This window comes from Garra rufa, chromosome 23 (assembly GCF_049309525.1).
Source record: "Garra rufa chromosome 23, GarRuf1.0, whole genome shotgun sequence".
NCBI lineage: Eukaryota > Metazoa > Chordata > Actinopteri > Cypriniformes > Cyprinidae > Garra > Garra rufa.
Window position 1 is genome coordinate 18,166,504 of NC_133383.1, and position 25,074 is coordinate 18,191,577.

Genomic DNA, 25,074 nt, shown 5'->3' on the forward strand with positions numbered 1-25,074 from the left:
ACGTTGTGAACTTCAACACTGTACAATCCATAACACTGCGTTAAGCCATCGTTTATCATTATCATTACTTAAACTAATAAGGCAGACAGACAAGCTGCATCAATCACAATTTTTAGACTACATTGCACTCACAGTACAGAACTACAGAAACGCAAGTTAGCCGGTTACCAAGACATGTGCGGGGTTGTATACACACCATAACGTACACAAAGACGTATTTTGAACGATCGCTAGAAAATACAATCATCAATTATTAATCATACTTACAGGTAGAAGTTCAGAGGAGCAAGCCGGTCCAAATAAACTGGGCACTGATCCATTTTTTAAAACCAAGCGTTTGGTGAATCCCGCGTTGTAACGTTACTCCCCAAGATTGGAAAAACAGTCATCAGTAAAATGACGCGAACACAACACAAGATTGGCATTGGACTGCTGAGGTGTTGAAAAAATTAATGTTAACCACTCATTCTTGGTAGTTTCATCTTTCGGAAGGGCATATAAAACAAATTCACTCTCACAGCGCAGGACGTCTTCTTGACATGATGTAACGTTAATCCACTGAAAATGGTAGGCCTACTGTTTGTGGGCGGGCAAGTTGTTCGCAAAATTGAAAGTGGGCGGACATTACGCAAATGTGTAGCTCGTGACGTGTGGCCGTTACAGAAAAAGATTCGAATTGCTGACGACTCGTTTAGGCGAATGTGAGCCGACTCTTTTTTTTGTTAGACAAAAACTTCATTTATAGTGCACTGTCGGCGTCACAACTTTGCAGATAGTTTATGTTCACATACAGCTACATGACACACTACATGAAATATCATATTTGAAAAGGCATAATAGGGGCACTCTAAGTATTATTGTGGGTTCCAATAGATAATAAAAGGATTTTAGTAAACATTTAAGATTTGAATACTTAAATGCTTTTAAAGTGTGTTTTTTTGTTGTGGGACAGCAGTTTGCACCATTTAGAATTGTCCATATATATATATATATATATATATATATATATATATATATATATATATATATATATATATATATATATATATATGGACTAGTGTCTAGTGTCCAAAGTATCTCCAAACTATCTTTAATCTCTCAACCCCATTTATCATTCAAATTTTTAGTTCTCACCCCACTGTTCTAATTTGAAGTTCTTTCCCCCTAACTTTAAACCTCATCTTAATTCTGATAAGTTTCACCGTAGTGAGATTCTCACCGATGCATAATTCATGTCTCCCACTGTCCTTCTTAATGTTCTGTCAGTCTTTTCATCATATTGTGGAAATGACTCCAATTTTAGGGAGATGTTCTCATGCGTTCAACAGCACAGACAGGCTTTAAACATCAGACCAAATTATGACGTTTCCTGTTGATTCATCACTGAAAAAAGGCATCTTAAGTGGTTTAAAGAAAGGGTTAAATTGCTGATCCTACTACATTTGATTTCCTTCAGATGGTAAATCTTGGTGATCTGAAAAGCAGCTCTTCAAACAGAGAACCATTTTCATGCAAGTGTAGCTGTCTCAGTCTGCGCGTGTGTGTGTGTGTGTGTGCGTGTGCGTGTGTGTGTGTGTGTGTGTGTGTGTGTACCAGCAGCTTGTCTGTGGCTCACTCATGTTTCAAACTTATCAATTGTAACCAGTTTCCATAGCAACATCTCTCAAGAGGTGAAGAGAGAGGGAGAGAAAGAGCAGAAAGAGAAATAGACTTTGGCAATGGAGTGTGTGTGATTACATGCATGTTTCTGCATGCACTGCACGTAAAGTACACTCTACTCTCTTTGATAAAATTCATGTTTGAAAACAGCAATTTGGGTTTTTGCTGCAATATTTATGTTATTTATTTATCTATACTCTGTTCTATTTTCCTGCTCCATTTTCATACCAAATTGCTTTTCAAAGCCTTGGCAAATGTTTCAGCTGTGCGGCCATGCACAGAAAACCTATTTTGGACAGGCTTTTTGGTTTTGATTTTCAGCAAAGAGAGAGAGAGAGAGAGAGAGCGAGAGACAACCTAACATAAAATGCATTTCATTCTTTTTGTGTCTCCATGGCAACCAAACTGTGTTAGCCTCTTATTGACTCCAGTGCACTCACACTTTCTCTGTCTCTCCCTTTCATTATCACTCTTTCACATTTACTTTAGCTCGAGACTTGCAAGAATGTGCTCAAATTTTTTTATAAACTTTCTCTCTCTTGGCCTTCATCACTTGCCTTGATCTTTTTATCTTCTCATCACAGTTTCATCCCTTTTCAGTTTACTTAATTCTTTTATGGTGGAATTCAATTTCCTCCTTTTGCAGACCAGCTTATTTAAAAAAAAAAAAAAAAAACCCTTTCAACATTTATAAAGGTTGCATCATGTTGTAGTTGATCGAGTTATACTACCACTCAAAAGTTGTTTTTGGGTCCCACTGTATATTAGGTGGCCTTAACGTACTTACATTAAAAAATAAGTACAATGTACTTTCGTTTATATTGTATTGCAAAACACTTTAGCTGATATTGAGGTGGGATACAGGTAAGGTTAGAGACAGGTTTGGTGGTATGAGTAGGTTTTAAGGGTGGGTTAAGGTGTAAGGAATGGTTCAGGAATGTAAAAACATGTATGTACACAAGTGCATTGTATCAAATGATTTATTTAAATGTAAGTACACAGTAGCAAAGTCCCTTTAAGGGGACAACCAGGACTTCTAATGGCCGCTTAGCGATTGGCTGTTTTATTCCGAAGGTGGGGCTTCCTGTGATGGAGCAGCCATATTGAGCATGCATATTTCCCCATTCAAAACTATACGAGTGACACATCTTGGGTATTCTATCGACCTTAATTTTTAATGTGTTAAGACTTCCGGTTCATAAACTGCCGTAGGGAAATAATGAGAAGAATAACGAAGTGCAGTAAACGGTAAAACTGTTTGCACTACAAACCATTGTGTTCATAATTAAGATAATACATTAAAATAATATGGTAGGACTCAGTTTGTAATATCAAGCAGCAAAACGAGCTGTTTTGTACAGCTAAAAATAGCTAGACACGGATGAGACCAGAAGCCAGATACATTGAATTTACAAATGGCTGTGCCTGATCTTACGGGAATAATACGGTGGACAGTTTTTAATAGTAGTTAAAGTCCATGTAAAGCAATATTAAATAATGTGTTCTGCATTTGTCACACCACAAAAAATGTGTTATTAAACACCCAGCCAAATTTGAATGATAAAAAACGGCAAGTAAAGAACTTATCAAAATCTTGAAAAAATAAGCAGTATTCAACTGTCAAATACATGTCATGTGATAAAGCCATAGCTACAGTATAGCTAGCAAACTGTAGGCTGTAGTAACTAACAGTAATAACAGTATAACTAATAGCGGGCAAACCATTGATGCTTATCCGCTCAAACATAATTTTGTGAAATCTATTTTAGTATTCTTTGATTAATCCACCTTTTTCTGAACGGACTGGAACGGTGCTTGAACATTTCCAGTCTCTGGTGTTTCTAGACAAATTAACATATTTTCAGAGGCAGATAATCTAACATGAAACCTGCGTAAATTTTTATATTTATGTCGCGTTCCAGGCAACCCGTTACCCGTGAACGTGCACTGGATCGGCAGTCAAACCCGTGACTTCCCACCTGTGAACTCGTACTAGATCGATGTACTCCCAGTTCCGAGTTCTGGCGTCACATAGCCCACGAAACAACAATGTCAGCCCCTACTGCCTGGAAAGCAGCATAAGTAATACTGAAAAAGTTTAAATTCAGTCAATCTTTTTTGCCCCATTTTAACATGGATTTCTATGGAGACCGGAACACGAAAGCACCGAAATGGAAGTTAGAATCCGTCAAGGCGCCGCTCCTTGGTTACTCAGGAAAAAGGAAATATTTATTTCATCTAAGATTTGAATAATATTATTTGTAAATGTGTTTTTTACTGTCACTTTTGACCAATTTATTGCATCCTTAACGGCCCCCTATATACACTGACCAAAATTATAAATGCAACACTTTTGCTTTTGCCCCCATTTTTTATGAGCTGAACTCAAAGATCTAAGACTTTTTCTATGTACACAAAAGGCCTATTTCTCTATTTTCACCTGACAGGTGTGGCATATCAAGATGCTGATTAGACAGCATGGTTATTGCACAGGTGTGCCTTAGGCTGGCCACAATAAAAGACCACTCTAAAATGTGCAGTTTTATCACACAGCACAATGCCACAGATGTCGCAAGTTTTGAGGGAGCTTGCAATTGCCATGCTGACTGTAGGAATGTCCACCAGAGCTTTTGCCTGTGAATTAAATGTTTAGTTCTCTACCATAAGCCATCTCCAAAGGTGTTTCAGAGAATTTGGCAATACATCCAACCGGCCTCACAACCGTAGACCACGTGTAACCACATCAACCCAGGACCTTCACATCCAGCACCTTCATCTCCAAGATCGTCTGAGACCAGCCACCCGGACAGCTGTTGCAACAATCGGTTTGCATAACCAAAGAATTTCTGCACAAACTGTCAGAAACCATCCCAGGGAGGCTCATATGCATGCTCGTCGTCCACATCGGGGTCTCGACCAGACTGCAGTTTGTCATCGTAACCGACTTGAGTGGGCAAATGCTCACATTCGATGGTGTCTGGCACTTCCCTAGAGGTGTTGTCTTCATGGATGTATCCTGGATTTAACTGTACAGGGCAGAATGACGTTGTGGATCAAGTGGCCCATGGTGGCGGTGGGGTTATGGTATTGGCAGGCTTACGTTATGGACAACGAACACAGGTGCATTTTATTGATGGCATTTTGAATACCCTGACGAGATACTGAGGCCCATTGTTGTGCCATTCATCCACGACCATCACCTCATGTTGCAGCATGATAATGTACGGCCCCATGTTGCAAGGATCTGTACGCAATTCCTTGGAAGCTGAACACATTCCAGTTCTTGCATGGCCAGAATACTCACCAGACATGTCACCCATTGAGCATGTTTAGAATGCTCTGGATCGGAGTATGCGACAGCATTTTCCAGTTCCTGCCAATATCCAGCAACTTCGCAAAGCCATTGAAGAGGAGTGGATCAACATTCCACAGGCCACATTTAACAACCTGATCAACTCTATGCGAAGGAGATGTTAGGCAAATGGTGGTCACACCAGGTACTGGCTTGTTTTCGGACCACCCCAATACAGTAAAACTGCAACATTTTAGTGTGGCCTTTTATTGTGGCCAGCCTAGTCAGCATCTTGATATGCCACACCTGTGAGGTGGATGGATTATCTCGGCAAAGGAGAAGCGCTTACTTACACAGATTTAGACAGATTTATAAACAATACCCTGCTGAAAAAAACAGCTAAAACCAGCTTAGGGCAGTTGGCTAGTTTTAGCTGGTCAACCAGTCTGGTTTTAGCTGGTCAGCAGGCTGGTTTTAGAGGGGTTTTGGCCACTTTTCCAGCCTGGCCAGGCTGGGTGACCAGCTTAAACCAGCTAAGACCAGCCAAACAGCCTAGGCTGGTTATAGCTGTTTTTTTCAGCACGGTATTTGACAGAAATAGACCTTTTGTGTACATCCTAGATCTTTGAGTTCAGCTCATGAAAAATGGGGGCAAAAACAAAAGTGTTGCGTTTAAAATTTTGGTCAGTGTGTATCCAAATCCCAAAATGAAAATCTACAAAAAAAATTTTTGGCAACATTGTTTTATTAGAACATATGTAATTGCTTTTGGAGTATATAAGATATTCGGTTGTATTCAACTGAATACAAACCATAAAGTTACCAAAGGTGCTGTAGCATACATTAATGAATCATGTATAAAAGACATAATCATGCAGGTATTCTTAAATGTAGATACTGCATGTGAACTAATTTTAATCACAAAAAGACATTCAGTGATGACGTCTATAATGAAGACCCAGTCAGCTGTCTCTCGGCCCACATTCCTGTGCTAATAGCGATTGTCCAGGGTATACATATTCACATTTTTGAGGGTACATCAAGTCAAAGCCAAGATGGAAAGAAGACCCGGGAGTTCGAACCAGATAGGCAGTGTTGCTAAAAAGCACTCAGACTGTGTCGTTATTAAATCGCTTACTTGTCGCACTGAAATTTTAAGTGTAATATAGTTATTGGAGCGGCTCAGGAAGAGATACGCTCGGCCACTCTATTCATCTACAAAGCCAGAACTACACACAGCTTAGGTAAATATTCATTAATCGACTTGATTAGCAGACTGATGGACACGGCACAACACAGGAACTCAAGGTGAGGCAAATTGAGAGGCCCTATGATACACACAGAACAGAGTGGCATGTTGTATATAGTCTAACAACACAGAAGATTGCCTGAAAAGTTTGTATTCGAGACCGCCATCCATCGTAGTCATGACAACACCATCAGTCTATTGTCCAAAGCGAATGTTTCCGACACCAGTGTCTCCATCATCTGCATCACGGCCGGCTGTGTTCGGCTGTCTCACGCACATCAGCCCACTCAACGCAAATGAGTCTCCCTCTGTTGTTTGCTACAGTTCATCTGTTGGCATTCCAAAAGTGCTTTTATGATTTGTCACAGTCTATCGAGTATTTGAACTCCGGCAGAGGTTGGGGTCGGATCTCTCTTCCCTCCGGTACGGACCGTCCTGCACGCCCGTCTCAATTAAGAGTCTGCCGTTCTGCTTGACCGCTCGTCCTCACCTCAGCCCATGATGGATGAATCCGGAACATGGGGTGTCAGTCCTCAGATGTGAGGATGCTCAAACAGTTTCTCCGGTTTGTGATACTAATCTCATTGGTTGATTTGCTTTGAAATGTCTGTGTAAACGTCACCGTCGGATTTGACGTAAAAATATACTTCTTGTGCGGTTGTTTAAGGACACTAATAGAACTACCCTGACCGAAACTGCAACAACTGAGCCGTATATTCATAATTTAATCAGTTATTATGTCGTACCTCTACATACAGGGTACGTTTATCTACCACAAATACTGAAATAGCAAATACGTAGCAGTTATTAAATACTTTGACATAACAAGTAATCTGAAGAAAAAGACGTTGCAACAAAGTTCACGGTCTATTGATTTAAAATTCAAGGTAACACATTCTGTAATGGCCTCAGTAGCACGTTATGTGTCTCTTCCTAGAGGTTGCTATGAGCAGCGGAAATTTTCAGCAGCCCTTGAGAAATAAAATGGTGTTACAAAACATCTACACTGCCTGAGCCTTTTGTTCACCATATTTCTCTCTTTCTATTGCACTCGGTTTCTTTTGGTCCAGCTCTTCACTTGTTTTTGTTTAATGGCAGTGATTGAGGCATTGACGGCTTTAAATGCCTCCTTGTCTTGAGCTTTTTCTACATCTGTCCATCGTCCATCCCCACCCAGGAGATCTGAGGAGGAGCTGAACAAGGTCTGTGGATGAGGGAGCGGAGAGCGCGACATAGTTCGGTCTTTATTCTGTCGTTTTTCTCCTTCCTTTCATAAGCGTCTGTCCTTCATTTGATCACTTAGAAGCTGACCAAAGCGTACACCATACTGCAAAAGAAACCGAGACAAAGAGAGAAACTAATTAAGAGAGATGTACTAAAACTTTCCTCTTAATTAAACAATTCAAATTTTCAAATTAAGAGTTAGTCTTCAGTGTCTCGTGATCCTTCAGAAATCATTCTAATATGTGACCCTGGACAACAAAACCAGCCATAAGGGTCAATTGAAAATTAAAAAAATATATTTAAAAGCTGAATTAATAAGCCCCCCATTGATGTATGGTCTGTTATGGCAGGACTATATTTGGCTGAGATACAACTAGATTGAAAATTGAAAAGTGCAAAAAAAATCTAGTTATTGAGAAAATCTCCTTTAATCACCTTTAATGTTGTCCAAATTAAGTTCTTAGCAATGTAAATTACTAATCAAAAATTAAGTTTTGATATATTTACTGTAGGAATTGTACAAAATATCTTAATGGAACATGATCTTCACTTAATATCCTAATGATTTTTGGCATAAAATAACACAATTTTGGCCCATACGATGTATTTTTGGCTATTGCTACTAATATACCCATGCTATTCAAGACTGGTTTTGTGGTCCAGGGTCACATATGCTGATTTTGTACTCAACAGTATGAGCCAGAGTAACAGTAATAGTAATGGCATCAATAAAATCCAAACATTAGATCATATCTAAATGGGTAGATGATATATGAATGCGGTTGGTTTACCTGTACAGATAGTAGAAAAAGGAGAGAAGGTAGAAGCCCAGCTTGCACCAGGACTCTTTTTGGCAGTAATTCAGAATGTCTGCATTCATCACACTCACTGGATCATACATAACCTCAGACCCATCTGCAGGACGGTGGAAAAACCTGCGGGAGAGTTGTAAAAAGAGAGGGTGAATTGCTACAGGGACCCATTTTGAAATTTCAATTAAGTCGATGTAAGTCAGGGTTTGCACCTCCAGAGGTGATAGAGGAGCAGGGGGATGTTAAGGCCCAGTGTCACCCACTCCCCTGCACACATGAACATCAGACAGAACAGCCCGTGGATGGAATACTCTGGAACCACCAGCTGGAAAAAAAAGAGATAGTTTCAAGTAGTCTTCATGTTTGTAAGCATGAATGCAGATATTTGTCATAAGTATCTTTTGCACATTCAGTTCTCTTAATGTGTGTGTGAAAATGTAATACATGAGTGTGCCAAGCAAGTGTGTCCAAATACAAAGCAAGAAAAGCAAAGGAGGACGATGAATGAAAAGAGGTAGAATGATGTGTTTCTTAGGGAGATACTGAATGCTTTAACACCAGGGTTTTCAATCAGGGGTCCAGTGACCAATATTTTAGCAGTCTATGGGAAGGACTTTTCTAGCTATTAAAGAATGAATGCATGATACACTAAGTTTGGGGTCAGTAAGATTTTTTTACATCCAGCCGGTTGTTATCGCAAAATAAAGCCAGACAGACTTATCAGCCTGTTGTATAAGACTGAAGGGCTTTATTTTGCAGTAAGAACTGGCTGGATGTACATGGCTACTTGCCAAAAAAACAAAATAATTAGACACAAAATACTGATTTGAGTTGAAATATTTGAACGCAAAGCTTCCGTGAAGAAAGTGGTTGTTAGCAAGTGGCAAGTTCAAACTAGATGGCATTTCACCACATGAATAACGATGGCGATAAAAGACATTGATTTAAAGTTCCACTGAAGTGCTTTGAAACACGCAGCATTATTCTATGTTTTGACGTAATTTCAACTTAAACAGGAAGACAGGATGGGACATATCAAGCAGTCCTGCCCACTTTTTAAATAGCCAATAGCGTTTCGTATATATAATATATATAACAACTTGATATACAACATACTGTATTTACACTGTCTGAATCGTTCCCTATCCCCTATATAGTGAACTACATGTAATTCACCATGAATTCTATGAACAAGTGACCGATTTCAGCTTCAACATCTATTTATTGTGTAGGGGCGGGATGCTTCGGATTCTAGACAGCATTTGATTGGCCAGAAATTTTGATGAAAAGCTGAAGTGGAGCGTGATGTCTTCAGAATTGTTGATCCATATTGGCAGAAGTGAGAAACTAAGTTTTGAATGCTTAATATCTTGTAAATGCGAATTTTGTCAGTGTTTTGAAACACTCTAACTTACAGATAACCCTAAAGGCTGATTTATACTTCTGCGTTGGACCCCAAAAAAATCCATTTTGACTTTAAGAGTTTAAGATGAAACTTACCAGTTTGTTAGTTATCTTACAATCCATTAACATTACAATTGTTGCAAAATGGCAGCAGCTGTCATGGGTCAAGATGACATAATTCAAACATTGTACACAGAATATAGATTTTTAATATTGAGTTTAAATATTTTATTAGCCAACCAAATGCAAAGCTTCAACAACAAAAAAATTCTTAGCAAGCAAATAGCGGCAACTGCAGTTACCCGGATGAGCATGTGTTATTTTGTTTTTACCTGTTGTTATTGGGGATTACATGGCTCTGTGGAATACTCGATTCTGATTGGTCAGTCATCACAGTCCAAGGTATGTTATTCCCTGATAATTATTAGAGGTCGACCGATATTGGTTTTTACCGATACCGATAGCTAGGTTGGACCACACTGGCCGATACCGATTAATTAACCGATAGTTTTTGAAAATGGATACTGAACAGCATTTAAAATAGTGATGTACTATTTTTTTTAAATACTGAACCATACTTTGTAAATGAATAAAAATATTATTTATTATATATTGATCATTAAAGTTATTTCATAGTTCATTAATGTTAACAAAATATCAGTAAATGTTGAAATTAACACACTCTAACAAGGAACAACACTTCTATTCTACAGCTTTCATTAATCTTAGTTACAAATGGCCTCATTGTCATCTTTACATTTTAACAATATGTACAATTGCAGGTTCTATGCTTTTTGTTTATATTTGCCATCTTAAAATTAAGATTCAATTTAATTACGATTTTCAATATCAACTAAATATAACCATGCGTCACATTCTCAGTTTTCAATGCACATGGCACCATTTTCATATACATTTTATATAAAATGTATTGTGTGCAAAATTTACTTTATTTTTTTACTATAAGCAGGCAACTTTTTTTTAAACATTTACTTATTTAAAATAAGCGTTCTTTAAGTGTCGACAAGTTTACAGAAAATAGTTATTGTTTTTTCTTTTTCGTTTGATTATTACTGATGAGATCACAGACAGTTGCTGCTTTAACCGTCTGCATTCAAACGAATGAAAATTTATTTCGATGTATCAGATGTTTTGTCCTGCTCTGAAAACATAACTGACTGTGTGTACATCGAAAGTATTCGAAAATCCATGTGCATTTAACCTCATCAAGCTTTTTAAGACGAACAAACACAAAGAGCAAGTGAAAGTCTGTCAGTGCGCGTGTTTAGTGCATCTAATAGTACTGCATTACAAACAGCAGAAATGAAGGCATATCTAAAGTAAAACACTGCGATTGAAAGCACAAACTGTCAAACAATGCACACTTAGCTCACAGTGCAAATTCTGTGCAACGAAGCCTGCCGCGTTTCTGGCGCGCACACGTGCAATGTGCAGGAAAAACACAAGCTCAACCGGACAAAAGTGCAGTGCTGCGTTGCGCGGACAACTCGCAGGTATCTCTCTCTCTCTCACACACACACAAGACACGTCGCGTGTAGTTCAAGCAGAAATCTAAAACAGTTTATTTAATCACCAAACGGGCAAATGTTTACCTCTAGAAAGATTAAAAAAACAGCAAAGGTTAGTCTAGACAGATTAAATGGAAAGAGAAAGTGTGATCTATATCGTTAATTGCAGCCATTTCAGAAACAATTTCTTTTCTGATTTACATTTATGTTTAAATATTATTTATATTAATTACGAAAGAAGTTTGTGTTATTTGTAAAAACGAATTTCGTTTTGTATAATTTTTATCTTAATTTTTAATATATATTTTTGTTGATCAGTTATTAAAATCAAATAAGAACAGGAAAATGGTATTGTGAAATAAAGTGCGTAACAAGATGCAAGCCTATGCTTTAAGGGCCTGAAGATAAGGCTAAAACATAAATTATAGTTCTATATGAAGCATATAGACATTATTAGCGCTACAGAAATACAAATATTTTGCTGAAATGCACAATACTCAATCTTCCAGCCCAGGGTCAAGTCTTTATGAACATTAACAATGATTTTGGACAGATATGATGTAATGTAAAACTATGGCGTGCTGTGACTCGGCAGGATCCTGTCGGCTGAATGAACACAGTTTGCTTTCTCAGGTCACGTCTTTAAATCTACAACTTTGCTGGCTAAAAATATGACTATAAATCAATACAAACATATGGTAACAATCCTGACATTAAACATTGGTCTGGGGCTTAACCTCTACTCAAAGACAGCGGAGAATGAGCTCTTCAGCAAAGAACGCAACCCGGAAAAACTATCGGCAAGGGTTTTTGCCGATAACCGATAGTTCGGCCAATCAACTATCGGTGCCGATTAATCGGCTAAACCGATAGATCGGTCGACCTCTAATAATTATTCCCTCATATGGGTAACTGCAGTCAGCGCTATTAACTTGCTGAGAACATTTTTTTCTTCATGGAAGCTTTGCGTTTGTTTGGCTAATAAACTCAATAAACAAATATAAATTCAATATTATGTGTACAATTGTTTATTCATGTCATCCTGTTATCGTTTCATACAAACGCAGCTGCAGTTGACGTAATTTCAACTGAAACATGAAGACAGTGTGGGACATATCAAGCAGTCCCGTCTTCTTTTTTTAAATAGCCAATAGTGTTTAGTATATATCACAACTTGAGCCAAAGCCATTGAGCTCAGTAAAACCACATTTGACAGCATATGACAGCCACAATCTCATCCATATCTCTATAAAATGTATCATTCTGTGTAGAATTCAAATGGGTCCTATATGTTTTGTGGTCTGCGCCAACGCACATGATCCACTTTGTGCTATTGCGTCTCTGGAATGAAGCAGACTGTGTGCGCGCTGCAGTGGTTCGCGTGACACAGCACGAAACCAGACAAAACCAGTCCCACTAGAAAGCATATTTACACTCTCTGAATTGTTCCCTATCCCCTATATAGTGAACTACGTGCCATTCACCATACAAAAAATACTAATTCTTTGAACGAGTGACCGATTTCAGCCGCAGCTTCAGCGTCTATTTATAGTGTAGGGGGCGAGGTGCTTCGGATTCTAGAGAGCTTTTGATTGGACAGAAAGTTTGATAAGAAGCTGAAGTGCAGGGTAAGGTCAGCAAAATCATTGATCCATATTGGCGGAAGTGAAAAACGTTTTGAATGCTTATATTTTGTAAATGCAAATGTTATCATTGTTTTGAAACACTGCAGCTTATAGATAACTTCAAGGCTAACATATTCATACTAAAAGGCCAAAAAAATCTATTTTGATTTCATGGGGACTTTAAATGTTTATCTAGTTTGAACTAGCCACTTGCTAGCAACTTTCACGGAAGCTTTGCGTTCAAATATTTAAACTCAGATCAATGTTTCATGTCTAATTATTTACATTTGTGGCAAGCAGCCATGTAATAAGCAGGATAATGTACATCCACCAAGCTGTTACCGCCGTTACTGTTTTTTTTTTTTAAAGAAGTCTTTTACTCTCATCAAGGCTTTATTATATTTATTCCTGCAATGGCAAGGCTGAATTTTCAGCAGCTATTACTCCAGTTGTTAGTGTCATGATTCTTGAGAATTCATTCTAATATCCTGATTTGATTTTTTTCAGGATTCTTTGATTAACGGCAAGCTGACCAATTAAATGCTTCCTTGCTGAATAAAAATATTAATTACTTTCCCCCCAAAAAAGAAGAAAAAAAATCCACTGACCCCAAACTTTTGAATGATAATGTATTACATTAATTATTGGTTGATATGAGAAATCTTTTTAGTTTATCATTACCAGCCAATATTGGAAATGTAAAGTATGAATTTAAAAATACTAATTATTTACTGAATATTTAGTTAATTTAATAAAAGTTAAGGTAATGTTTTCAAATCTTAAAATGAGCATCCATTTTTCGTACTGTGTATTATAATGTTGTGATGCCTAAATACACCTACACACTTTTCATTGTTTTATTTTACATTTTTTAGCCAAATAAGGGTATCAGCTATTGTATCAGAATCAGCGCATCTCCTCTAGAAACTTGGCTTTAGAAAAAGGCTGTTTTACAGTCTTCTCGTGCATGTCCTCCCCACTTTATATATATTTTACACTCGACTTGATCTGCTACAATTTCACTCACCCTTCGGAGGAGGTTGCAGATTCTCTCGATGTTCAATATTCTTTCCCTCTGAGGAAAAACAGAAGAACAAAAAAGATTTCTAACAGCACGCTCTGGCTGTTTTGTAAGCGTGCGGCATTGAATGCATGTTTCTGCGTGTGTGTTCACATATGTGTATGTATGCCGCCCCTTTTCAGTGTCTCTGATACCCGCTGTTCACAGTTGGGAGACTGATGCTGAGTAGTTTGTGCTGAAAGGAATCGTGATCTAAGAAAAGCCTTACCGCTCTGGTGGGGTTGCTCTGATCGATGGGATTTTTGAAGTCTGTGCGCAGCTCATCAAAAGCAATAATCTTGAAAAGAAACAAACAGAATTTGTGTTACACAAGCATTCAAAACAAAATCGCTGGACATTTTAGGGGTTGGAGACGATAGATGATTGTACCATCTGTGGACTTTTTTAACTTTCTACATTCTCTAGCCATTCCTACAGCTTCAAGGTTTGTTCTCCCCTCCTTCCTTTTCCCCATATAGATCCATATCTCCTATCATCCCCTCACTTGGTGCTCTGTAAACAGATGCAGTTGCCATGGCGATCGAACGAGCCCCTAAGCGGGCGTCATGGTTGCTATAGAAGTGAGTTCAGATTCTTATTGGCTGAGAGCCATACAAAGATAGGGGGAGAAGGAGAGGAAAGGGGGATGGGGTGTCAGAACCAAATTACGGTTTGATAAGCATTCTCAATAACATGGTTTCTCGCCGGCATGTACTCATACAGTCTCTCAGCCTCCCCCACTCCCTGTCTCCATACTCTCTCCTTCTCTCACATACATTTCCACACACACACACACACACACACACACACACACACTCGCACCAAGTGACTCATGTTTAGATTCTCTCCCACTCCTGTCATTAGTCAATGCTCAGTCATTTCAAGTCTGTTTCTTAATGGCCTTTTGAACGTCTTACAAGTGAGGTCTAAGGTCTAATGCCGATCCGAAATTATCCCTGACTTCTGATTGGCATTCAGGGCTTGTGTTTTAGACGCTGACACCTCTGCTCTCTAGTGTTTTAGTGTTTCAGACAGATTTTAACAGTTCAGGGCCATTGTGTTTGTCTGCTGTTGCCTTGTGTAAGAATGCCGCCTCTAATATGAAGAATACAGATGATGTTGAAGTCTCTGGCGGCGACTGTGCAAATTTCATTTGTGATTCTACAGACAGTGGGCTGGCACAGAACAACCAGTAGAGTTTAAATGAGCTGTTGACCTCTTCCTCTTAAGCGCTCTCGCTCTCTCTGTGTTTGTGTGCATTGGTGAATCTCACCAAAACATGTCTAAATCACATTACACCTCAAAATGAAAAAAGACAAATAAGAAATTTAGTTTTTTTTTTTTATTCAAATGAATTTATATTTTTGAACCCACAACTTTACAGAGGATAAGCAGTTTGGGGAACAGATAGATGGATATATATATTTTGTAATATACATTATTTTTGAATTACATAAAATATATTAATGTTGTTGTAACATAATTTTCATGACATCTTTCCCCAAGAATTTGCATTGCCGTAAAGCAAATAGATGTTACTTTTTTATTCTTACGTTTTTTTTTTAATTCCTAATATTTTTAATGGTGATTCTCATTATTTGGCCATTAATTTAATAAAGTTTTATTTTTTATTAAATTACAGTAATGCAATTTTTTGTACAATTAAATCTTATTAAAAAATATTATTAAAATCTTATTAAAATCAAACACTATCCAATAACAAAAATAAAAAATTTCATATATATACACAGTTGCAATCGAAATTATTCAACCCCCTTGACCTGCAAGACAATTTGCTGCAGAGAACACAATTTTGTAAAAGCAACTCAACAAAGGCATCAGTACACTATTAGAGAAATGTATAAAAACACATTTGAGTCATTCTGAAAACGGAAGCTGATGAATAATAAAAAAAAAATCAAATTGGCTCTAAACCCCTAAAAGTCAAATTTGGTGCAGAATCTTTTATTCTTTAAAACCGCCAATAAACGCTGCCTGTAAGTGCTTTGAAGCTCTACCTCTCTACTGCAATCTTGGCCCATTCCTCGCCTGAAAAAGCTTTCAGATCACTCACAATCTTTAGTTTTCACTTTGCCACTTCTTTCTTCAAATTCAACCAAATATTTTTAATGAGAATTAAATCTGGAGACTGAACAGGCCACTCAAGTACATTCAATGTCTGATCCTTGAACCAAGCATAAATTTTTGGATGTATACTTTGGGATGATGTCAGGAAAGTCCACTGATCATCAGCTTTAGTCTTTGCACCAAAGGCATCACAATTCTTGCCAAAATGGCCTGATACTTCAAAGAATCCATGTTGTCCTTCATACGGTCATGGTTTCCACTTACTGCTACAATAAAACACCCCTCGAACAGGACTGGTCCACCTCAAAGTTTGACGATGAAGATGGTATTCTTCTGCTCATAAGCTCTGCCTTTTTTGCACCAGACATACCACTGATCCATAGGTCCAAAAAGTTAAACAGGGGTTGAATAATTATGACTTAGCTGTGTTATTAAAAAATCCTAGAACTCAAAAATATTGCATTATATGTTGACATTATCACTTTTAATATGCCAGTAATTGGTTATAGATGCAATTTTTTTAAAGTCCTGGATCTTCAGAAAAGCTTGTATTTGTAAACTACTGCAGTCTCTGGAGGGTTGAATAATTTTGATTGCAACTGTGTGTGTGTGTGTGTGTGTGTGTGTGTGTGTGTGTGTGTGTGTGTGTGTGTGTGTGTGTGTGTGTGTGTGTGTGTGTGTGTGTGTGTGTGTGTGTGTGTGTGTGTGTGTTTGGACAGGATAATATTTGGCCAAGATACAACTATTTGAAAATCTAAATATTGAAAAATTGCCTTTAAAATTGTCCAAATGAAGTTCTTAGCAATGCATACTACTAATCAAAAATTACGTTTTGATATATTTATGGTAGAAAATTTACTGAATATCTTAATGGGACATGATCTTTACTTAATATCCTAATGATTTTTGGCATAAAAGAAAAATTATTTTGACCCATACAATGTACAGTTGGCTATTGCTACTAATATATCCGTGCTACTTATGACTGGTTTTCTGGTCCAGGGTCATATATGTGCTTAATATCTCAAATAATAGTCCTAAAAAATTTGCTTCATTTTCTAAATAAAGTATATATTTTTTTCCAGGTGTTATATAACGGTTCTTAAGGTTTTGTCCAATGTAAATTTACCTTATTGACTGTATGTGTGTGTTTGTGTGCATATACACACAGGTAGACTTCCGCCTCCTTCCTTAGTTTTTTTTTCTTTTGTGTCCGTCTACTTGTTCTGTAAATCATTAATCATCCATGACTCAGAATGTCTGCTCTATTAATAACTGGCGCGATTTGTATTCACCTCATGGATAAGGCCTCTTGTTAAGGGCAGGGGAGACAGCTTGGACAGACACACACCAGTCTCCACGCTCAAAAAACTGGCACGAATGCACACACACATACACACATTCACACTCACGCTGTCAGACACTTGGCGATGACATGGATTCCGACGCCAATTGAAATGGAAGTGTGACAGTGTTACAGGTAACAGGAACTCTTACAAAATCGCATTCGCTCTGTAAGGTGTAAAACTACAGACGTACCTGCCAGATGACGAAGAAGATGAGTGCAGCGCACAACACGAGTGTTAACATGTAGCAAAAGGCCGCAAAGGTGAAGGCCATGGCTGTGCCAGCCAGCCTGACGGTGATCTGGGTCGAGAGAGGGCGAGGGGGAGTTTTCCCCTTGCTCTCTCTCTCTCTTTACACTCTCGCCCCCTTCAAAGAAGTTGCGAAGCACTTCACTCCTCTTCCCTTTCTCTCCTCTTAAAGCTTGCGGTCCAGCTTAGGATGAAGTCGAGGGAGGAATCTTCTTGGTCTGGAGCTGCAGATATGAGGCGTCTGGCTGGTTATCCGCCTCCGCTGGCTGGAGCGTCTTGTAACGTGTGGCTGGACCGTGTGTGTCTGTGTGTAATTCTTCCTCTCTGTCCACCTAAGATAACTGCTAGAGCTGTTTCCTCCTTTCAGCCTCTTTGCTGTCTCCCCTGTTCCTTCACTTGCTCTCCTTCTCGCTCTCTGTCTTTCTCTCTGATTGGCAGAGGGGGGTTTGTATGTATGTGGAGAATCGCTCCCTTCCCCCGTCTCTAAGATTAGTGCTACACACTGGGTCCACACACCTTATTTACAGCAGAACACCTTTAAAAAATATTTTGTGGGCACATCGGAGGATGAATGTCCTCGGTATACAATCTGAAAAACAGACATTTATTCGAGTTACACTTTTAAGCCTCTGGTATTGTTCGGTCATTTTTGACTGGGAAAAAAATGTTTTCGAAATTTTAAAAATCGCTACTTTATCAGAATGGTGCGAAACTCAATTATTTTTATGGCAGTCACTATGTGACCACCAAAACAATTTGTGGACTTGATTTGAAAAAGCTATACAAAATAGTCACACCTGTGTTGTTCGCGGTCAAAAATGACCGCCATTGGAAATTAATGGGAAATACGCAAATATAAAAATTTAAGATATCAAAAGTGCAAAATTTCCACACTCCCCCTCACAGACATACATAAATGAACTAGTGTGACTGTAACACAAACCATATTTTTGCAAATGCGTGAAATAAAATCAATAATTCAGCCAAAAATGCAGTAAAGACACAGACACCAAAAAAGGGGTTACACACTAAAACATCAAGAGTGCAAAACAGACAAACACACACTCACTTACACACACACACACACACACACAGCACACTATTATACACATACAAATTAACTGGTGTGGCTGTAAAAATATGGCAAAATTGAGCCAGAAGACTAAAATAAGAGGTTGAAATCCGATCATTTTTTATACATTTTTGTTGAATTTTAGTGTTGTGTGTAACAAAGTGTCTTTCAAGTTTGTCAGTGTTCAAGTTTGACTGTAGTAAATTTTAAACCAAAATCCTATCTATATCCACAACTTTAAAGAAATAGGTCATTATGTCTAAAAACATCTAGAGTATTTTATATAAAGCATTTTATATAGAAATCTAGTGGCTCAACCATGGAATTGCAGATGTTTTTCTTTTTTACTCCCACTAGACACCAATCTGACAAAAACTGGATTTTAAAGGCATTGTCTCTATTTTAACATGAAATACTGCCATAAGTGAAAAATAATATAAAAATCTTAAAATTTGTTTTTTATTATAATTATTTTCAATGGTAAAAAATATATTATAATTATTGCATAAATATTAATAAGTACCATGAAATTCTTAAAATTCTCTCAAATTACAAAAGAAAAAAAATTACAGAACAAAAATGTATTACATTGATTTTATTGAAAATCAAAGAAAAATTACAAACTGAACCAAATTAACAATACCAGAGGGTTTAAAATGGTTCCAAAATGGTTAATTAATTAACATAGAAGAACCATTTTTTTGGTTCCTCAAAGAACCTTTCAGTGATCAGTTCTTAAAAGAACCATATGAAGTGTAAAGAACATTTTAAAAATCTATATTATAAATGAAAAGCTTTTATAGATGTTAAGAGGTTCAGCATGAAACCATCGATGCCAAAAAAAGAACGTAATGAACTGATGAATGGGTTTGACCCCAAGTTGATAAATGATTGTTGAACAGTAATTACAATTAGATGCATTTGAACTGCTGTCATTTCAATCAATAACAGAACACATTTGAGCATCTAATCGACAGGTATTACAATGATTGATATCCTCTCTTAAAATAAAAGATAATTTATCAGTTTCAGTATCAGTTATCAAGTGCTGATAATTTGGTATTATCGATAATGACAATGTAATCCGAATAAAATTGAAAAATTAGTCTTTTAGATAGAATTTGTGGCTTCAAAATGAGTCATTGAGACTCAAACGTAGCATTTTTACGAAAAAAAAATCTTTGGATTTGTAGAAAAAAAAATTATGATTATACATTGAACATATTATATTAGACATGTGCATTTTCAAGACACTATTGCATTTATTTAAAATATTAACTGGTGGATTTGGCTGATGCATCAAACCATTTGATTTACCCACAAAATAAAAAGTAAAATGTGCCATTTTTTGCATTTGCAGCTGTGCATAAATCCATAACAAAGCTGTAATTGTGTTCAATCCGTCTAAACAGTGTAAACATGAATAAACAAACATGTTCAAAATGACGGTGAAGAATGCTTAACTAAGTTAGCTGTGACACATGAGAGAATAAAAGCACAAGAGCATTTACCTGTGTTTTCTGAAGCAGCGGCACAAGTCTGTCTATGTCTGTCCTCTTTCCCCTCATTTTTCTCCCATCAATCTGGGTCGACACCATGTCAGAAATCTCTGGTCTGCTTTGCTCTGGGTGTCAGTGTCGGTCCCATCACAGTCTCTCATTGGCTGCTGGGTGCTCTGCGACCAGGTATGAAACAGCAGAAAGAAGCAAAGCATGCGTGAATGCGCTGGTCGTGTTTTTCTGTTTTATCTTATGCTTTTGATCCCGCGCAGCTTTCTGAAGTCTGACACTTAATTAACTTAGCGTTTTTTCTTTTTCTCCCTCTCCATCTGCGTTACCCATTTACCCTCTCACTCTCATTCCTCGCTCAGTTTTTTACAAATTCAAGCATTCCCCGCTGCTATTTGATCTCAAAAGCAGAACCAATGGAAAAGCCCTTCTCTGTCACCCCCATCTCTTTGATTAGAATTAAAAGGTGATGTTATTACCTCTGAACGCGATGCTCAACTACATTCAACAGTCTTCCCTTCCTCCGTCCCTCTATCTTCTGCCCTACTCTCTCATTCCCTGGAGAGATATGAGGGGGCAGAGGGAGCTCCGAGTCTTTTCTTCTTTGGCTTCCCTTGTTTGTCTCTCACTCTCTCTCTCCCTCCCGCTTTTATTCTTTTACTGTCTCTCTCTCATACAATGTTACCTTCTTCATGAAAGTGCGACTCTGTCACTGCAGGAGAGATGAAGGTTTGATTCTACCTCTTTCTTTGTTCTGTCAAACCTGCAGTCATGTTTTCAAAGATCAGGAGTAGAAGAGTGTTATTTTATATCATTCACGATTTGTTTTTGTTTTGTTTTTCATAGGGTTCCCACAAATTCCATTACATTTTATAACACAGTCCTGGGAATTAATAGATTAATAGTAATAATAATAGATTAAAATACAAATTCACAATTACATTATATATTATTTTTATAAGTATTATTATATTGTATTCATATTATAATTAATTCTAATAATAATAATAATAATAATAATAATAATAATAATAATAATATATTAGCACTATTTTACACTGTTCTTGTTACACATACATGCATAATTTCAAGCAACTAACCTAATTATTCTTCTACTTCTTCTTATTTCAAGTTTTTCCATAACTGCAGGAAGCCTGCATATTAAAAAAGGTTCATATCGTAATATATCACACCTTTGAATATGTCTGGGTTTCCTGCCACCTCCTTTCCATGGTGTCAAATCCATTTTCAGTGAATACTCCCTGGGGAACTTCTTTTTCTTCTCTCATTAGCTATGTTTTCAAATCATCCCCACAATGTCTCCATCTTTGTTTATTGTGTGTTCTTTAAAGCGTAGGAAATATTGAAACTTGATTGACATGCTCCCCAGGGTGAAGACACTGAATCATTCCACCATTAAGGCTTCTGACTTGCTTTTATTGCTTACATTACTGCAGCAATATAAGCAGCGTTCTCTGTTTTTTAGGAAGACTGACAAATATCTCAAAGCACGTACAACACCTTTGACAGATATTTCCAGCATGCCATGTGGGTGCTCATCTAATGGAGTCCAAGAGTACCATCTGGTGGATTCTTCCACACTCTGAAATCCTCCTCTCTTTACTGTCCATCAGGAAATACTATTTAGGGCAACTGCAACTGATTTCAGTTACTTAAGTGCTGATTTGTGTTTATATATATGTTTATATATATATATATATATTAGTGGTGGGCATAGATTAATTTTTTTAATCTAGATTAATCTAGATTAAATCTTGAAATTAATCTAGATTAATCTAGATTAAAATGGCTAATTTGAATTCTTCTGAAAGCATTCAGAATATGTGTGCTACCCAAATAATGACTAAAAGTAAGTCTTTGAGAACGGGTTTCTCAAGCCAGGTGGCGCATTAGACCAGGCGCTCATCTCCTGTTTCCAAAATGCATTACAAACTGCTTGACAATTGCATTTAAAACACAATTAACTATACAAACTTGTGTAACCAAGTACTTCTGCGCAAAAGGCTGTACGACGTGCGCGTTCCAGTAAAATATACAGGCGCGCGGATAGCCTATCTGCGTGCATCTTCCAATAAACTGCGTTGCTTTTAGAAGCGTCAATTCAGTTGTTGCATATAGTATAATGTCTTTATTTCGGGATTATCAAAGTAAATTATAACTCAAACTTGAGATTTTACTGGGGCACAGCAGATTTTCACTGGGGCACGTGCCCCAGTAAAAAGGGTCTAGCAACGCACGCACCTGCCCTGAAGCGGCTTCATAACTGCATCCATGTCTGCGCGTCTCATTTGATGTGGTAATTTCACAGAAGTTGAAGACTCGTTCTCGCCCCCTACATTGCAATTCAACTAGATATACGTCATCCGCGCTAAAATATCAAAGTGAAAGTCATCATATCTTGCGTAGTTTAGACCCAGCTCCCAACCCAACTTTGAGAATAGATTAACGGCGATATTTTTTTTATCGCGCGATATGAGTCTCACGTTAACGCAGCACGTTAACGCCGATAACGGCCCACCACTAATATATATATATATATATATATAAAGGCATCTTAGGTGTATATGACTTCCCTCTTTCAGACTAATACAATTAGAGATTTATAAAAAAAATTGCCTCCTCCAAGTTTTATAATGGCAATGGGTGGGTGTTTGTTCTTCATCAGTCCAAAACAAGTCCAATAAAGTGCATCCATCTATAATAAAAAGTGCCTCACATGGCTCCAGGGGGTGAATAAAGGCCTCCTGTAGTGAATCAATGCATTTTTGTAAAATGAATATCCATATTTAAAACTATCTTGCTCTGGACAGATGACATAGGACATATGCGTATACCACATGCGCCGCTCAGATGTGACAAACGCAGATGTGCAGTGGAGAGGGCAAAACAAAGTACAAAATGAGGATTTGTAAAGAAAAATGTTGGAGGATTTCAATATAAGCCAAGAGGAGACTGGTTTTCCTTTGCTAAAGTAATGAAACTTTGCTTCCTTTGCTCCTGTAAATAAACGTTGGTTTTTATGAAACTTACAGGTGCATGCGCAACACTTAGTCCTACGTCATCCACTCGGAGCGGCTTCCGTGTATGAATTTTAATGCAAGCTAGATTTGTGATTGTTATGCAGCTAGATTACTGATTGTTACGTTTTAAATATGGACATTTTTCTTACAAAAATGCATCGATTCACCACAGGAGGCGTTTATTCACCCTCGGGAGCTGTATAAGGCACTTTTTATTATGGATAGATGCACTTTATTGGACTTGTTTTGGACTGTTGAAGAGAAACACCCACCCATTGCCATTATAAAGCTTAGAGGAGCCAGAACAATTTTTATATAATTGCTTTTGTCATTATACACCGATGCCTTGAGGGTGAGTAGGCTAATTTTTATTTTTGGGTGAACTAACCCTTTAAAGCTGTGTTTTTTAAACGGGGGCAGCACACTTTCAAGGTGTCTGCAAGATGACTAAAAAATATATATATATTGACAAACTGCCATTTTTATTTAAGAACCAGGGCTCTCATGATTTTGGATAAGTTGGATATACTGTACGATGATATATTAAAATTGTGATTTCTAGACTACATGTAAAAAAAATATATATAATAAGGGTTGTGTTTATTTGATCAAAAATATATCAAACATGCAATATATAAAATAATGGTTTCTATTTTAATATACTATAAAATATAATTGATTCCTGTGATGCAAAGCTGAATTTTCATCAGCCATTACTACAGTTAGAAATTATTGTAATATGCTGATTTATTATTAGAATTATCAATGTTGGCATGTTGTGCTGCCAAATATTTTTTTGGAACCTGTGATACTTTTTCAGAATTCTTTCATGAATAAAAAGTTAAAAAGAACTGCATTATTCCAAATATAAATCTTCTCTAACAATATATAACAATCTTTGCCATTACTTTTTATCAATTTAACACATTCTTGCTGCATAAAAGTATTAATTTCTTTCAAAAAAAAAAAAAAAAGAATGAATAAAAATTTACTGACCGCAAACTTTTGAACAAACTTTTAGTGTATATTGTTAGAAAATCAAAAAAATCCTAAAAAAGGTATCAGAGGTTCTAAAAAATATATATTAAGCAGCAGCACTGATAACAAATCAGCATATTAGAATGATTTTTGAAGGATCTTGTGACACTGATGCTGGAGTAATGATGCTGAAAATTGAACTTTGATCACAGGAATAAATTAGATTTTATTTTACATCGTAATAATATTTCACAATATAAAATATTTTCTGTATTTTTGATCAAATAAATGCATGCCTTGATGAGCATAAGAAACTTCTTTAAAAACATAAAAATTCTTACAACTTTTAAATGGCAGTGTATATCTTTTATTGGGTAGAAAATAGTGAAAAAAATAATTTTAAAACCTATGTAATTACAAGGTAGAAAAGTCATGCTAATTAATTGCTAATAAAAAGTGTAAACCATAAAGAACAATTAGTTATTTGGGTGATGTAAAATAATTATTTGATTGAATTCCTTTAATAAATAATCACACCTAGTTTCTGTAGACCTAAATAAAAAATTGAAAATTAGCAGCTGTCTTTATAGCAGAATTATCATCTTGGAGTCAAAAAGATTAAGAACCACTGGCTTATAGCAACATTAAAGAGGAAAAATAAGGCAACTCACCTTCATGTTGTTGAAAACTGTCTGACTGACTTTCTTCCATGGAAGACATCCCTAACATTCTGCCTAGAAAGTCCATTTCTTTGCTAATATCTAATATATATATTGTGTTAAAGTGAAAATTATAGGATAAACAGTACATTCATAGATAGTTTATAACGCTTTCATACGAGTCTAGTAATAATCGTGTGACAACATGCTGAAATTCGCACAGATGTTCACCCTCAGTAAACGTTGTTAGGGGGAACGGAACCAAAAGTCCGTAGTTTG

At 37.0% G+C, this 25,074-nt stretch overlaps 1 protein-coding gene across 1 annotated transcript; it reads right to left on the reverse strand.

Annotated features, from left to right (window-relative positions):
* Positions 1 to 5,684: 5,684 nt before the first annotated feature.
* On the reverse strand, positions 5,685 to 20,745 carry cnih2 (cornichon family AMPA receptor auxiliary protein 2). The gene is made up of 8 exons (XM_073830243.1): positions 20,597 to 20,745; positions 20,121 to 20,284; positions 17,482 to 18,126; positions 14,084 to 14,152; positions 13,822 to 13,869; positions 8,449 to 8,561; positions 8,216 to 8,359; positions 5,685 to 7,527 (listed from the first exon to the last, which is right to left on the reverse strand). Exons 3-8 carry the CDS (start codon positions 17,560 to 17,562, stop codon positions 7,500 to 7,502), a joined length of 483 nt encoding a protein of 160 aa, XP_073686344.1. The 5' UTR covers positions 17,563 to 18,126; positions 20,121 to 20,284; positions 20,597 to 20,745; the 3' UTR covers positions 5,685 to 7,499.
* Positions 20,746 to 25,074: the final 4,329 nt, after the last annotated feature.

Bases quoted from the DNA above. Each gene is read 5' to 3' on its own strand.
- cnih2 (XM_073830243.1), bottom strand. From the start codon at position 17,562: ATGGCCTTCACCTTTGCGGCCTTTTGCTACATGTTAACACTCGTGTTG. The intron at 14,153-17,481 runs GTACGTCTGTAG...TTTCTTTTCAAG, and splicing joins TCTTCTTCGTCATCTGGCAG to ATTATTGCTTTTGATGAGCT. The intron at 13,870-14,083 runs GTAAGGCTTTTC...GTTTTTCCTCAG, and splicing joins AGAGCAACCCCACCAGAGCG to AGGGAAAGAATATTGAACAT.